At 47.0% G+C, this 13,635-nt stretch overlaps 1 protein-coding gene across 1 annotated transcript in view; it reads left to right on the top strand.

The window, feature by feature from the left end:
- DHRS3 (dehydrogenase/reductase 3) overlaps positions 1-13,401 on the top strand; it is a 30,905-nt gene extending 17,504 nt beyond the window's left edge. The window contains exons 2-6 of the mRNA XM_006018824.3: positions 5,308-5,451; positions 6,407-6,526; positions 7,250-7,488; positions 8,504-8,629; positions 10,604-13,401. Of these exons, the coding sequence (XP_006018886.1) occupies positions 5,308-5,451; positions 6,407-6,526; positions 7,250-7,488; positions 8,504-8,629; positions 10,604-10,688 (714 nt within the window). The 3' untranslated portion in view covers positions 10,689-13,401. The remainder of the gene's footprint in view (positions 1-5,307; positions 5,452-6,406; positions 6,527-7,249; positions 7,489-8,503; positions 8,630-10,603) is intronic.
- Positions 13,402-13,635: the final 234 nt, after the last annotated feature.

The following is a 13,635-nucleotide window of genomic DNA, read 5'->3' as shown; positions in this document are numbered from 1 at the left end:
GCAGCCTGGGCAATTGCAAACACCAGCTCAAACAGAGCGACTTTTGTTTCTCTGGCAGAGGAAAGAGGTTGAAAGGGGCTGAAATGTGTTGTCCTACCAACACGGAATATCTCTCATAATCTGTGGCTAAGAGTTGTTGCAATTTGTGAATACAGCAGTAATGAGATCGGGCAGGAAGGGCGCTCTGATATTTTTATATAATGCCTTCCTCCCTCGTGTCTTCAAACTAACGGGCAAACAAAACCACTATGTCCACGATGAAGTGCAGGGATGGGATACAAATGTAGGTCCAGCTATGCCTGTATTCATTATTGTGCTGCATTGCTCTGATGTTTAAGATCAGGAAATGAGCACTGTTCCTTTAAAACACCCTGTGTATCACACAATGAGAGGTGTTAAATAGTATATATTTTCCCTCAGAAACGTTCTGGATATGGCCTCATATCTAGCCATAGCCTAATGAAGAGGTTGCTTGAGAGACAAAAGACAGATACAACATGTTGAATTTACTGAAAATAGAGGGACATTTTTATTCCTGATATTTCTCTGGTGTTGCTCTTGCTTATGCTAGCAAAAAAAAACCTGGCTAAACAATAGCTTTGCAAATCATGCAGAACTGACTGCAAACCCCTGTAGTCTCTATCTAAAGGCCTAGGGTTATAGATCTGCCCTGCAGCAACGTGTCTGCTTCTCTTTAAAATATTCCTTTTTTTTTTTTTTTTGCAAGCTCTTTTATTTGTTCTAATAGAAGTCTTGTCCTGTTCTTATTCTGCTTTCCACCGTATGAAAACTCCTAGTAGGCCTCCTCCACAAGCTGGGAATAAGCTATAGATCATCTCGCCAGCTTCTTGGGCCAAAGTGCCCGGAGCATGCCTGCAGACTCAGGCAGGTAGGACGTGCTCAGACGCACCCTTCTTGGCACCTGCTCTTGCCGTGGGATAGGCAAGCCCTTTGGGGCTGGTCACCTACCTGTGTTCGGGGTCTGAAATCTGAACCAGTTACTACAAATCAGGCCCCCAATATTTCTCTGGAAATTGAAAGCCTAATTCCCATCGACTCCCTTTAGGCTTCCAGCAAGCGGTCGATGCTGCAGCCTTTGGTGAAACACGCTCTCCTTAAGACGAGCCTCTTTCACTCCCCTCCCACCCAGGAGCCTGTCTCATTAGCACATTAAAATTCAGACTTAAGGATGCCTACGAGTCTGTGGGGAGTGGAGGGGTGTCTACTGTGCCTACTACTCTGCCTGAAATGATTTTCCTATGGCTAGATAAGGAGTTTTGTGATTTGCCTGGGAGGACAGGGAGGGGGCGGGGGTGGTAGTAGAGATAAAACGATCAGCTTTGTTTTGCAAACCAAACCGGAGAATAAATCCTGCGAAAATCGGCAGTGATCTGTGATGTCACAGCCATTAGCTTCTTCAGGGGCAATTCAAGGGAAGCCTCTGCTGTCGTAAATCTCCCGATATTTCAGATGTCGGCTAGTAGGAAGAAACTCTCCGCCGCTGCCCGCACCCTCCCGGCTTGACACAAGCAGCCTGCAGCCCACGCGATTGCTTTGACATCCCACCTGCCCCCCTGACTGCCCACCATTGGGGTCACCTAGAGGTAACCGCAGGGCAGGAAGCCTCCGTGAGCAGCTCTGCCCCAGCGGGGATTAACCGCCTCGCTGGGCTGCTGCCCTCGACAATTTTCTGGTCAGTAACTTTTTGAAAGGAGAGCGTGTCTAGCGTGGTAGGGAGGGGGCAGGCAGGAGGGAGCCGAAGGGAGAAGCCACAGTGGCTGGGGTCTTTTCCCGGGGGGCCGAGGGAAAAAGCCACAGTGGCTGGATTCTTTCCAGGATGGGAAACCAGCTATCCAAGACGATCTTCGTGGCAGGGATTACAATTTCCTCCCCCTCCACCCTCCAAATAACCATGCACGGGCAGCCCTGCAACCGCCGGACGTGCCGTGGAATAAGGAACGGGATCTCTCTGCCTCCTGCCATCCATCGCATCCCTCTCGCAGGCAGGCATTTATCCCGCTCTCGAGAAACGCGCTACCTCTTGGGTCTAGCTACCGGGTTAGAAGACAGCTCTTATTCACTGGAAGAAAGGGGGGCCACAGCAGCATCCCAGATGCCCCAACCCCGAAACACTGGGGCATCCAGAGTCCTGAACCCCTCCACCAATTTCGGAAACTGATTTTTAAAACCGGTCATCCCCTGAACTTTGGATGCTGACACCTCACCCATTTGGAGGTGCTCCTTGGCCTAGAATAACGCACGTTCTTCAGGTTGACGTCCAGCAAGGGGAGGTGCCATGAGAGTTGCGTGGGGCACCCAGGGTTGGGGAGCTGGAGTAGGGCAGAGACCAGGAGTGAACAGGACATCCGCAAAGCATAGGAAAGGGCCCACACGAGTCCATGTACTCAGTGGCAAGAACTCAGCAAAGTCCTCTTAGAAGTGGGGCAATCCTCTTTAAAGCTCTCTGTGGTTCATGATAACAGGATACAAGGTCGTCTTGTGGGGCTGACTAGGAGACCACTCTAAAAGTGCGAACGCATACTGTACTGATTCAAGGTTTTAGTAGGACTGGCTATTTACTTAAAGCTCATTAAAGCTAGAGACCTATTTCTCTTTGCATACCACCTCCTGCCTGAGCCAAGGTTTCCAACAATAGGGCTCAGGCCCGGCGTTGGCTGCTCTGAAGTCTCTTCCTAATCACCCACTTTCCTAGTACTGAAGCTACCTCCTGTATTTCTTTTTTTTTCCAAGAGCAAACCCAGTGAAACGTGGGTTTATGCTTTACCATTACATACTACTGCCAAACAGAACATGGGCTCAATTGCTTCTCTGAATCAGCATTGATATAGGAGTCATTGAACAACATTTGAACTGTTGTATCTTCTGGTTATCCCTTTGCAGCAAATGGGGCATGAAAGTGCAACTCTGAGCAGGTCTGAAGGCAATTCAGCACCTTGTCTGACTGTGAAGCCAAACTGAGCGTATTCAACACCCCTCCAAAGAAACAATGGTCCCTTCAGAAGTCCCTTGGCATCTCTATTTATTGCTAGGTCTGCAGGTGCATGTGTTTATATAGATGCATATAAAAGCCGCCCCCTCCCCATGGTTTAAAGAACAGGCTTAGTTTTCAAATTTAACTAATTAAGGAAGCTGAATCAGACCTGGGTGCTCTTTTCTCTCTTTTTTGGCTGCATTTGAAGGGCATTGGCTGTAAAAGAAAATCAGGCCTTGTACTTACAGTGAGGTAGGCTCAAGCACAGTTCCTAAAGATTGCTTGTTGCTTTAGAGAAAACTTCCCTCCCGAGATTGATCGTGGGGAGGAAATGCTGTACGTTCTGGCTCCTCGTGCTGTCACGAGAGTCATCCCGTTGACTCCGGGGATTGAGTTACAGGCAGTTATGTAATTCAGCCTCTGTACCTTTTGTCTTGCTCTTTTCAACACTTAGATACCTAAAAGTCAAAAGACTGCTAACATCTTAAAGGCAAAGTGTCCTTTTTTAAAAAAAACAACACCACACCAGTCAGATTCACCCCAAGTAGTAGACGACGCTGTGCTCCAGAAGATCAGGTCCCTGCTCAGAAGCATCTTAGCCATCACTAAGATTACAAAGTCCTTTCTGTTCGAAGCCCAATTTTCCAGTTCTCCATATAGAAGGCTCCTCTCGAGGGAAGCATTTGGCCCTGACAATTTCCTGTCTCATATTTTTATCCTAAACAATAATTTTGCATTGAAAATATTATCTGCTGTGGAAGTTTCTGTGGTCAAACCTTCACTTGTAGGCACTGGGGGTATTTTTTAAATTTTTTTTTGCTTTTCATCTCTTGATTACTTTGCCTTTTGGCTCTTGAAAATGTCAGTGCTTTTAATGCGGGTATGGGCACACCCCATTTGGTCGTTCTGCTATTTTCAAAACGAGGAGTGAATATCAACTTGCAATGTCGTGGAGGATGCAAAGGTTGCTTGTCCGCGGTAGAATGGGGGAGAATCTGGGAAGGTGGAAACCCACCCACTACCAGTGCTTTGAAAGAAAGGGGAAATTTAAGCTGTGTAGCAAAAGAGAGGGAGAAAAAAAGTCTGCCTGTCAGTGAGATCTGTTAAACTATGGATTAAACCTCCAAAGGAAGTGGTGAAAGCCCCGTCACTCACTTGAGACATTTAAAACGAGACTGTGTGAGTCACTAGGAAACGTACTGCTGGGTACAGCCCTGCACTGCGAGATGAACTGATGACTAGTTCGGTCCTTTCCACATCGAAATGTCTCTGATCTTATAGAGCTGCAGAGCAAGGTTCTCCCTGTTGTGTCTTCATTAGAGATCAAATCTGTGTCTTTTTTTATTCACATAGCCTTTCAGACTTGTTAGAAGTCTTCTCACTGGAAATTTTCTATCCTGAAGTGTTTAACTCAGCTTGCTAAGCAAATACCATAGAAGAGATCTAGCCTATATTACTAGCAAAAGGATGTAAAACACACTTTGAAGCCACTAATTGAAAAATGCCTCTTTCTTGCTGCATTTTAACACTCCCCCCTTACAGCCCCCTGTGTTACAGGATTATTCTGGGCATATTTCGGGAGGTGCTATGAGGCTCTCAAGGCTAGTTTGGGACAAAGCTGATGGACTGATCTTCGCCTGAATTCCCTAGTTGGCAAATATCCTTGCTCCTGTGGGTTTAGTGTAAAACCACAACATTATTTTAGAGTGAGCCTGCAGTTTGCATGCACCTAGAATAACAGTCTGCAAGTTATCAGTGCTCCAAACTGTTACTTTTGGCATGCCGACTAAACTATTTTACCTTGCTATGGACCAGTGACAAAGCCTAGTAGTCAACGTAGGACAACAAAAGAAAGCTGGATCACTGCTCTGACATCTCCACAGCATATTTAGGGTTAAAAATGACTTTCCACCCCAAGTTCACCCCCCATATCTGTGGGTGTGAAAAATTATTGTTCAAAAAATAATTGCTCCTGGGACTGGTTCGTTTATTTATTGCAGGATGCCACCAGCAGGCTACCAGTTCAGAGAGCTGCTTGCAAATCAAGGACGTTTGCTGGGTACGGAGCACAGACCACTATCACAGAGAAACACTAAGCACCCTCCACTGCTGCGTGGCCCTACCCCCATGCTGCATATAAGCGTCGTTGTTTAAAAATCATTTAGTGCTCGCCCTAAAGCAAACAATGTGGCGGAACAGGCCGTGCAAACACGACTCGAGCTCCTTGTCCAATTGTTGGAATTAGAAACAGATTTTAATTGTTTTAGATTCAAAGCAGGAACCGTCCAGATTCTTACAAATGTCCTTTGCTGCAGATCATCCTGTGGGGTCGAACGGAGAAGTGCCTGAAGGAAACCACAGAGGAGATCAGGACAATGGGAACAGAGTGCCATTACTTCATTTGCGATGTGGGAAACAGAGAGGAGGTCTATCAGCAAGCCAAAGCTGTCCGAGAAAAGGTTGGTCTTTAGGGTGAATCTGCTGTTGGGCAGAGCAGGGAAAACCCATCCATCTTTAGCAAGTGGGAAGTGTCCTCCAAGAAACCGGGAAGAAGAGAATCTGTATCTTTCTGTGAATGGCTTGGCCTTTAAACTCCTAGATCCTATGGCAGCGAAGACAGAGCCCGATTCTTGCTTTGGGCAGACAGTTACCCCTGTGCAAAGCTGACACAACGCTGCTACCAAATCCGACTTCATTTCCAGTGGTAACCTTCCACACTAATTTTGTACGGGTATGACACCGATGCAAAACGCAAGCCTAGCAGAGTTCGAGTTACATGAAGTTTGGATTTTGAGGCTGTAGCCAAAGAGTTCAGTGGGGAAAGAGCTGAGATGGACAACTCGTGGGTGGAAAAAAATCAACGTCCCATCCTGAATCCAGCTTTTCACCTTTCTGAAAGTATCCAGATGACTTTATAGCACTAAGACTGAACTACAGTTTGCAAACTATAGAATTACAAAGGGACAAACACAGCATGCACCCAGTAAAGGTAGTTAGTTGATGATTTTGAGGACACTGCCTTTTAAAATCCTTATCAAAACCCGGTCCCTTTTGTTCCAGCTGCCTCCCGCCCTCCTCTTACCCTCTCTTTGTAAGGGACATGTTTTTCGCTCTGCTTTGTCTTTGTTTCTAAAAACACTGGTTGGTCCCCAAATAACCTGTTGTGAACCTGCCTCGGAGGAAAGGGAGCACGCATCTGTGCAGAAGTCGGTATCCGTGCCTCAGCTAGTTTCATTTGTCCAAGGGCACGCTGCAGCAGCCAGCAGGATTACAAGGCCCCTTATGTTAGACTGCCAGAGGACACGGATGCAGACTTTCGTAGACAGGCCAACAGTGAGCGTAGCAGTTGTGAGAGGGAGGGTTTGCTGTAACCCATTGTCTCCCTAATCCTTTTGCCTTTCCTGTTTTTTCCAGGTGGGTGATATCACCATCCTCGTGAACAATGCTGCCGTGGTTCACGGAAAGAGCCTGATGGACAGCGACGACGACGCGCTACTCAAATCCCAACACATAAACACCCTGGGACAGTTCTGGGTAAGATAAGCTCCCGTATCCCGCGTAGTCAGACTTGGAAACGAGAGTGACAGCTTGCAGCCAGTAAACGCGGCTCTCCTGCTAGATCTTTCTAAACGGTTCTCAGTAAGATCAGCCCGACATGAAAACAAGCCAGAAAAAACAACGTGAAGGGCAGAGGCCAGAGGAGAGGGGTCTGAGAAAAAAATTGAATTTGACAGATTCCTTCAAATTGACTTCAGTTCCTTCTTCAAAAATAGCATACTAAAGGCTTCCAGTAATTATACAGTATTTGATGCTCTTTCACACCCACTCTGAGCGTTACAAGAACAAACCCGAGTCCCTTGGAGAAAACTAAAGCCCACGGAGGAGGCTCTCTCTGTTCAGCTCACATCTGGAACATGCGAGAAGCGTGACCAGATGCACAGCTATGGAGCCTGCAGTATGCTTATTTGGTTTTTAATTAGATGAACACAAAAGCAGTTATTTGTCATTCCTGGTGTCACCCAAGCTTTTGTCATTCCTAAACGTACAGCGTGCACACTTTGCGGCCTCTGGATGCTGTTTGGCTTGGGGATTTGATGCATTTTTTGGGCCGTCTGCTTAAGTTCACCTCTTTTGCAAACAGTCACAGGAGCAACAAGACCCCCAGTTTGTCGCAATGTGACCACGCTTGTTTTTCCAGGGGCTGGGATTCATGCTGCATCGCTGCTTAACAAAGGTTTTCTCTTCACTCTTCTCCAGACCACCAAGGCTTTCCTGCCCCGGATGCTGGAGCTGCAGAACGGACACATCGTTTGCTTGAATTCTGTCTTGGCCTTGTCAGCCATCCCTGGGGCCATCGACTACTGCACCTCCAAAGCGTCGTCCTTTGCCTTCATGGAGAGCTTGACCTTGGGGCTGCTTGACTGCCCCGGAGTGAATGCTACCACAGTGCTGCCTTTCCACACCAGCACAGAGATGTTTCAAGGCATGAGAATCAGGTCAGTCCACAGGAGCTGGGGCAAAGCATCTCATTTTGAATGAATCACCAGAACACACTCCTAATTAATGCCTCGTTTAGTTAAGAGAATCTGATGTCCCATCTGGCTGCCTGGGAGCACAGGGTCACTCTTGGCCACCTGGAACTCATCAGACTGGTTCTTGAGCTTTGCTGGCACGTTCATGCTCCCTGACATGTACTGCTTAGCCTGCCTTCACTAGGAAAGGGCGTCCTCCGAGTAGTTGCTTCTGCAGAGAAAACTGGAAGCAAAGTTGCATGGGCTGGGGGGGTGAGTCAGCAAGAGAAAACAAACTGACCGCTCAGGCGCTTCAGAGAGGAGAAAAATCTGCACAGTCCTTGGGGATCTGCAGCCCAAATCCAGTCCCTTCCTCATTGCCGTGGAAGGGATCAGCTCTTCCTTGCCAAAGTGATGGCGGCAGCCCCATTGACTTCAGTGAGAACTTCCCGGGCACCTTGTTGCAAGCTCCTGTGAAAGCAAACCCAAATCAGAGGCTGATGACTAACCAAATCTACTTTTACCTGGGTTGGAGCAGAAGCTCCCTGCGTGAACCGTTCATGCAGTTTGTGCATCCGTGGCATTTATGAATATCATCATTAGTATTAGGAAGGCATATTATTGGTACCAAAGGGAACAGGGAGCAGCTGTTTTCATCCTTCACCTGCCGATAAACCAAGCAGAGGGTGGAGAGTAGACCCTCTGCAATGGCAGGATTGTGGCTTTAAGTTTCCAGCAGTATTATGCAGAATATTGCTTGAGCAGGTCCCTGCATTGGGGTCTTTGTGGCCTCTCCTGCCTTCCCTCCGCCCCGCCGCCTGCCCAGCTGTGCTGACAGGTGTGAGGGTGGCAGGGTCAGAGACTTACCCTCCCTGCCAACACAGGGGGGGCAGGTATTCGTATGCCAGTGGCCACCAATAGCTCAGGAAGCAAAAGGGCCTTGGTTTGTCGTACCCAAAACCACAGGTAAGCAGTTTCTTTCTTTCTTTTTTTCATTCAGGTTTCCCAAATTATTCCCTCCTCTAAAGCCAGAGACAGTGGCCAGGAGGACAGTGGAAGCCGTTCAGATGAACCAAGCCCTGCTTCTCCTGCCTTGGACAATGAACATCCTTGTCATCTTGAAAAGGTCAGTCATTTCTTTTGTTGTTCGCACCTGCCTGACCTCCTCATATTGCCTTTTAGGCAGACGGTCCTTTTTTCTGTCCACTAAGTCAAACCTCACCCGGGCAGTCGCGTGATACAGTCATGATCAAAAGTCAGGTTGTTCAGTCCCACGGGAAACAGCGGGCATCAGTGACGAGGAGGAAACGTGGCGAGGCTGACTGCAGAGTTTTCCTGAGATGGGACATCTCCCCGGGGTACATGTCCCCAGTCTGGAAGCAGATTCAGCACCCAAAACTCAGAGAGCCGAGATCTGCTCTGATCATTCATTTCCAGAAAACGGCCTGGTTAACTAGTTCAAGCCCCTCTCTGCAGACTGCAGGCATTCAACAACATACATAAAATAGGCATCTCACCATTTATGTGTAGAGCCCGCTCTTTCTCTTCTGTTTCCATTAAGCCAGGAGAACATAAAAAAAAATAAAGGAAATCATAAGGAAAGTAATGACTTATTTTTTTCATGAAATTACCTTTTTAGGTGAATTTCAAATTGCTTCCAGAAAGGGAATCCCAGCCTCTCACACTGAGCCAGTGAGGAAAGCAAGTTTCTAGTGAGCTTCCTTTGGGGAGTTATACCAAAACCCTTCTGAAAGTGTAGGTCGTCCAATTAGAGAACTGACACAGTGTCCTGTGATTCGTGTAGCCAATCACAACCAAGTGAGAAACCCCGCATTTCAGATAGAAAGGCAAAATTCACAAATAAATCATTAAATATTTTGGCATGAGAAAATATGCTATACCAGCTATGAACTGCCTGCCCAGAGGCCTTTTCCATCTATTGACTCCTCTGTGAAATCCGATTAAATATGAACTTTCATTTCTACCCAGGAGAACTTTTACAAACTTTTCTCCAATGCCTGATGAAGGGTGTTTGTGGCCAAAAGCTTCCAATTAAAGAATTTTTTTTGCAAAAATCATGTTGGTCTAATAAAAGATGATATCTCTACTATGAGTCCTGATTGCCTTCTGGCATAAGAAACGCATTTATGGGGGGCAATCTCAATAATTTCGTGGAGATCCTACAAGCAGAGAAGCCGCAGTTCTCTGCCAGCTCTCTATTTTATTAGGAATTACTCTTAACAAAATTGGGACAAAATTGTTCCCATTTGAAATCAACCCGATGCTTAAAAGTTTCCCTCATATTTTCAGGCTCAAGATGAGGAAAAACAGTTTTTTCACCAAATATACATTCGTAACTACAGATAAAAACCTTGACAATGGTTTAAATGCACCAAAAGTACTAAAATAAGAGCTGTGCTGGGAAAAAAAAAATCCCAACGTGGTTTATTTATGGCATGCACAAAACTGCTGCAAGTCAAAAATCGGCAGTGTTCGGGACCCAATTATAGATTGACCCTGTATTGTAAGTCAAGTGCAAATTTTATGGTTGCCGGGGAGGGAAAGAAAAGGTCATTTATCATCAGAACAGTACAGCAGCTCTTCAGCAACCCGGTAGCCAACAAAAGAATAGCGACAAAAATACCAGCGTGACATGATGAGAAAGCTAAATGCTTAGAGGGCTAGACATCAAGAGAAACGTCCAGCCTGAGTCTCAGTAGGAGATCTCAGGTTTTATATATCGAACAGGATCCTGCGACTTAGGGGACTTAAAAGGTGACATCTTAATGGTAACAGATTTCTTTCAAGGCCTATTTAATAAGCTGTTTCTTTCTAGAAAGAGACTGCATAGCCCTTTTTTACCCTAGGGCTTAGGCGTGCCAACTGCAGAGTAACGTCGTATTCCTGAGATCAGTGCAGGACAGGGCCCTCGATGCTTCTGCCTGATAGATGCTGAAATGCCTTCCTGCCTCCTGCTCCCAATAGCCAATGCAACTACACTCTGTGTGTGTGTGTGTGTGTGTGTGTGTGTGTGTGTTGACACATGTCCTCTAATAAGTTTTGCGTAGCGGGCTTATATTTCCTTCTGCTTCCCCTGCAGCATTCTCCCGCAGTCGGCACTTGAAGAAATCCACAAGTTTTCTGGAAGCTACACCTGCATGAACACTTTTAAAGGGCGAACATAGACCTGGTGACGCAAAGACTCTTTCTGCAGTCAAGCCAACACAAGCAGCAAAATCCTGACAAGATTGTGAATCAGCCGTCTTGGCTGTTAGCCTGTCCTGTCCGCGTGACTTGTGCAGCTCTGAGGCAACACATTTCTTGCAGGCCATACCCATAACAACACGACCTTTGCACAGGACTGAATGGCTAAACTATGGACTCCTGGAAGGAGAAACAAAAAAAAGCGTGAAATGTTTATGCAATGTCTAATTCTGTAGAATCTGATTGTTAAATCTGCTCCTAGGTTTAGGATTGAATTGCTGTTTCCATAAGACCCAGAGACTGCTCCGACCCGGGCGCAGCACTTCTCGCCCCATCCTTCCCCCACTCTGCTCACAGAAACCGGAAGAACAATGGGGATTGATTTCAGGAATGGGAGTTTTAAAAATTACCGTAAAGGGGCAGTAGCTAAGACTTTTTATGGAGACTTTGCCTTTCCCCTTCCTCACTGCATTGGATGGCTGGTGCTTTCGAACTATCGAAGCAGCTTGTTCGCCTGACAGCTGATCCTTCCCCGAAGGGCCACTAAGGAAGCTCCTGTGCGCGAAAGGACTGTTCCCGTCTAGCCAAGGTCTGCGCACGTTGAAAGGCTGAAGGGGGAAACCCAGAATGAGGAGTAGCTAGGTATAGCATTTGGAAAGGACAGTCTTAATAAGGCAAGGTCCCTTCAGCCACTAAAATCCTATGCAGAATGTAACTGTTGTGTCTGAATACTTTTGTTCATTTATGGTGAAATATAATTTCCTTTTAGCATTAATCCCTGATGTCCAGTCATTGAGCCAGCGTTGGGTTGGAAATTAGTTAACCTTATCCCAACACTTGCTCACACAGTTCGTTCTTACAGTAAATCCAACAGATCGGTGTGCACAGTGAAATAAGTGGACACGGGGAGGTGAGAGCCACTTTCAGCCAGGGCCTGATCAAACACACGTGGGAGTCAACTAAATGTTTTCTGCTGATCTATAGGGGAGTTTGATTGGGTCCTAGATGAGCCAAAAGAGGAAGAATTCAACAGTGAATTCAAGAGGAAGAATTCACAGTCCTGTTGTGACTCAAGTGTCACAGCTCAACTAAATATACAGTGTCAGTATGTATATATATTCTTATAATACAGTCTCATTAACTATCCAGCACAGGCCCATGCCAGATCCAATGTGCAACACAACACAGTGACGTATATTCAATAACGTGACAAAAAAAAAAAAAAGAGAAGAATTTGTCAGACCTGCAGCAGACATGATACAAATGCACCCCAAATACAGCTCTCTTAAGGGGAGTTTCGTGGTGAAAGCGCAACGATAAGCAGTTGAACTCCTGAGGCCTCTGTACAGCTTTTTCATGTGACCTGGGACGAGCCTCTTAACGTCACTGTATTTCAGCTCGCTGATCTGCAAAGCAAGGTGGCTAATGTACTCGACCGGGTGGTTGTAAGCCCGAACGCCTTACTGCACGTCAACTACTCTGCAAGCCTCAGGTGGATGGCAATATGAAAGGGCGACTTAATTCTACAATTTGTTTGCAACCTGAAAGGCTGGATTCAATACGAGAGAGAGGAAAGGCAGAAACCACCCTATGAAACAGCAACTTCTAGGAACGATCCGAGTTCGGTCGGAAATGTTGGAAGGGCATCTTATCCCTGCGTTTGGATGCTCTCTCGGTTCTGCTGTGTAGACGGGAGCCCAGATTGGGCAAAAGGCACTTGCCAATCCCAAGGCCTGATCCTTGCCTTGTGTAAATCAGCAGAGATCTATCAATGGGTGCACTGCGCCTCCTCTGTAGGAGGTAGATCTCTGCAGACGCGCCTGCGCTTGGGGAGCGCTATCGGCACGATGGTTTCCAAACTCCCTGCTCGTGGAGATTAACCTGGGACTGTATTTTCCTCCTGAAGCCAAGGGTGCAAGCTTGAGCACGGCATCTGCTTTGAAAAGGCTTCTCACCGCAGGGTTTTGTTTCGATTGTGTGGAGAGCCCAGGTGTTTTGGAAGTGCATTTGGTCTCTGAGACCGGACAGGCCATCCTGATGAGTTGTCCCCGGTTAATTTTGAGAAGCAATACTATTATTGAAAGCTCGACTAAACACATGGGCAACACTATATTGGGCCCTGTCAGGCATACAAAGGGTACAAGTCTGCATCAAGAGCTAGGTCAGGGGTGGGCAAAATGTGGCCCGGGGGCCGGGTTGTGGCCCGCCAAGCCATTCTATCTGGCATACGGGGCCCCTAAAAAATTTAGAAAATTAATATTACTCTGCCCTGGGCTACCTGTCATGTGGCCCACGATGGCTTGCCGAAACTCAGTAAGCGGTCCTCTGCCCAAAATAATTGCCCGCCCCTGAGCTAGGTGGAGGGAGGGGGTAGAGAATCTGCCTGTCTACCGCCCCCCCTTACACCCTCTAATCCTCTGTATTTTCTCATTATCCATGACCAGGCAGGCCAGCACTGCAGCTGCAAGAGCAAACAGCATTGGTGAAAAAGGGCACCCCTGCTGGGCACCTCCCCTTAAATTAAAACTTTGGGTTGAGGGTCTATTAATTAGTGACATGCCAATTCAAAAGAGAAGGGAAAAGCAGCATTCTGCTGACCGAAACGAGCCCCCTTTCAGCCCACCCAAAAGGACCCGCTTCTTTCCTGCACAGAATAAAAAAGTCTTTCCTTGTCCAAAGAGGCTGCTTTCTGCACATTCAGTGCTCTCAGTTTCTTTCTAATGAATATAAACGGAGTCAAATGCCAGCCACGACTTGGCCCCCCCATTTCCCTCTCCCCTCCCCTCCGGGTCTCTGAGCAGACAGCAGGTCAAATAACAGTCACAGTGGGGGAGAGGTATGTAGCAAACACAAAATAATGAGGAAAACATTGGCCTCTCTCCTTAGATAGTGAGAAAGAGTTGGGCAAGAGGCTTCACTCCGGTACCG

The sequence above is a fragment of the Alligator sinensis genome, unplaced genomic scaffold, assembly GCF_000455745.1.
Source record: "Alligator sinensis unplaced genomic scaffold, ASM45574v1 scaffold569_1, whole genome shotgun sequence".
Taxonomy (NCBI): domain Eukaryota; kingdom Metazoa; phylum Chordata; order Crocodylia; family Alligatoridae; genus Alligator; species Alligator sinensis.
Note: the sequence above shows the minus strand (reverse complement) of the source record. Positions and strands in the feature narration are given on the sequence as shown.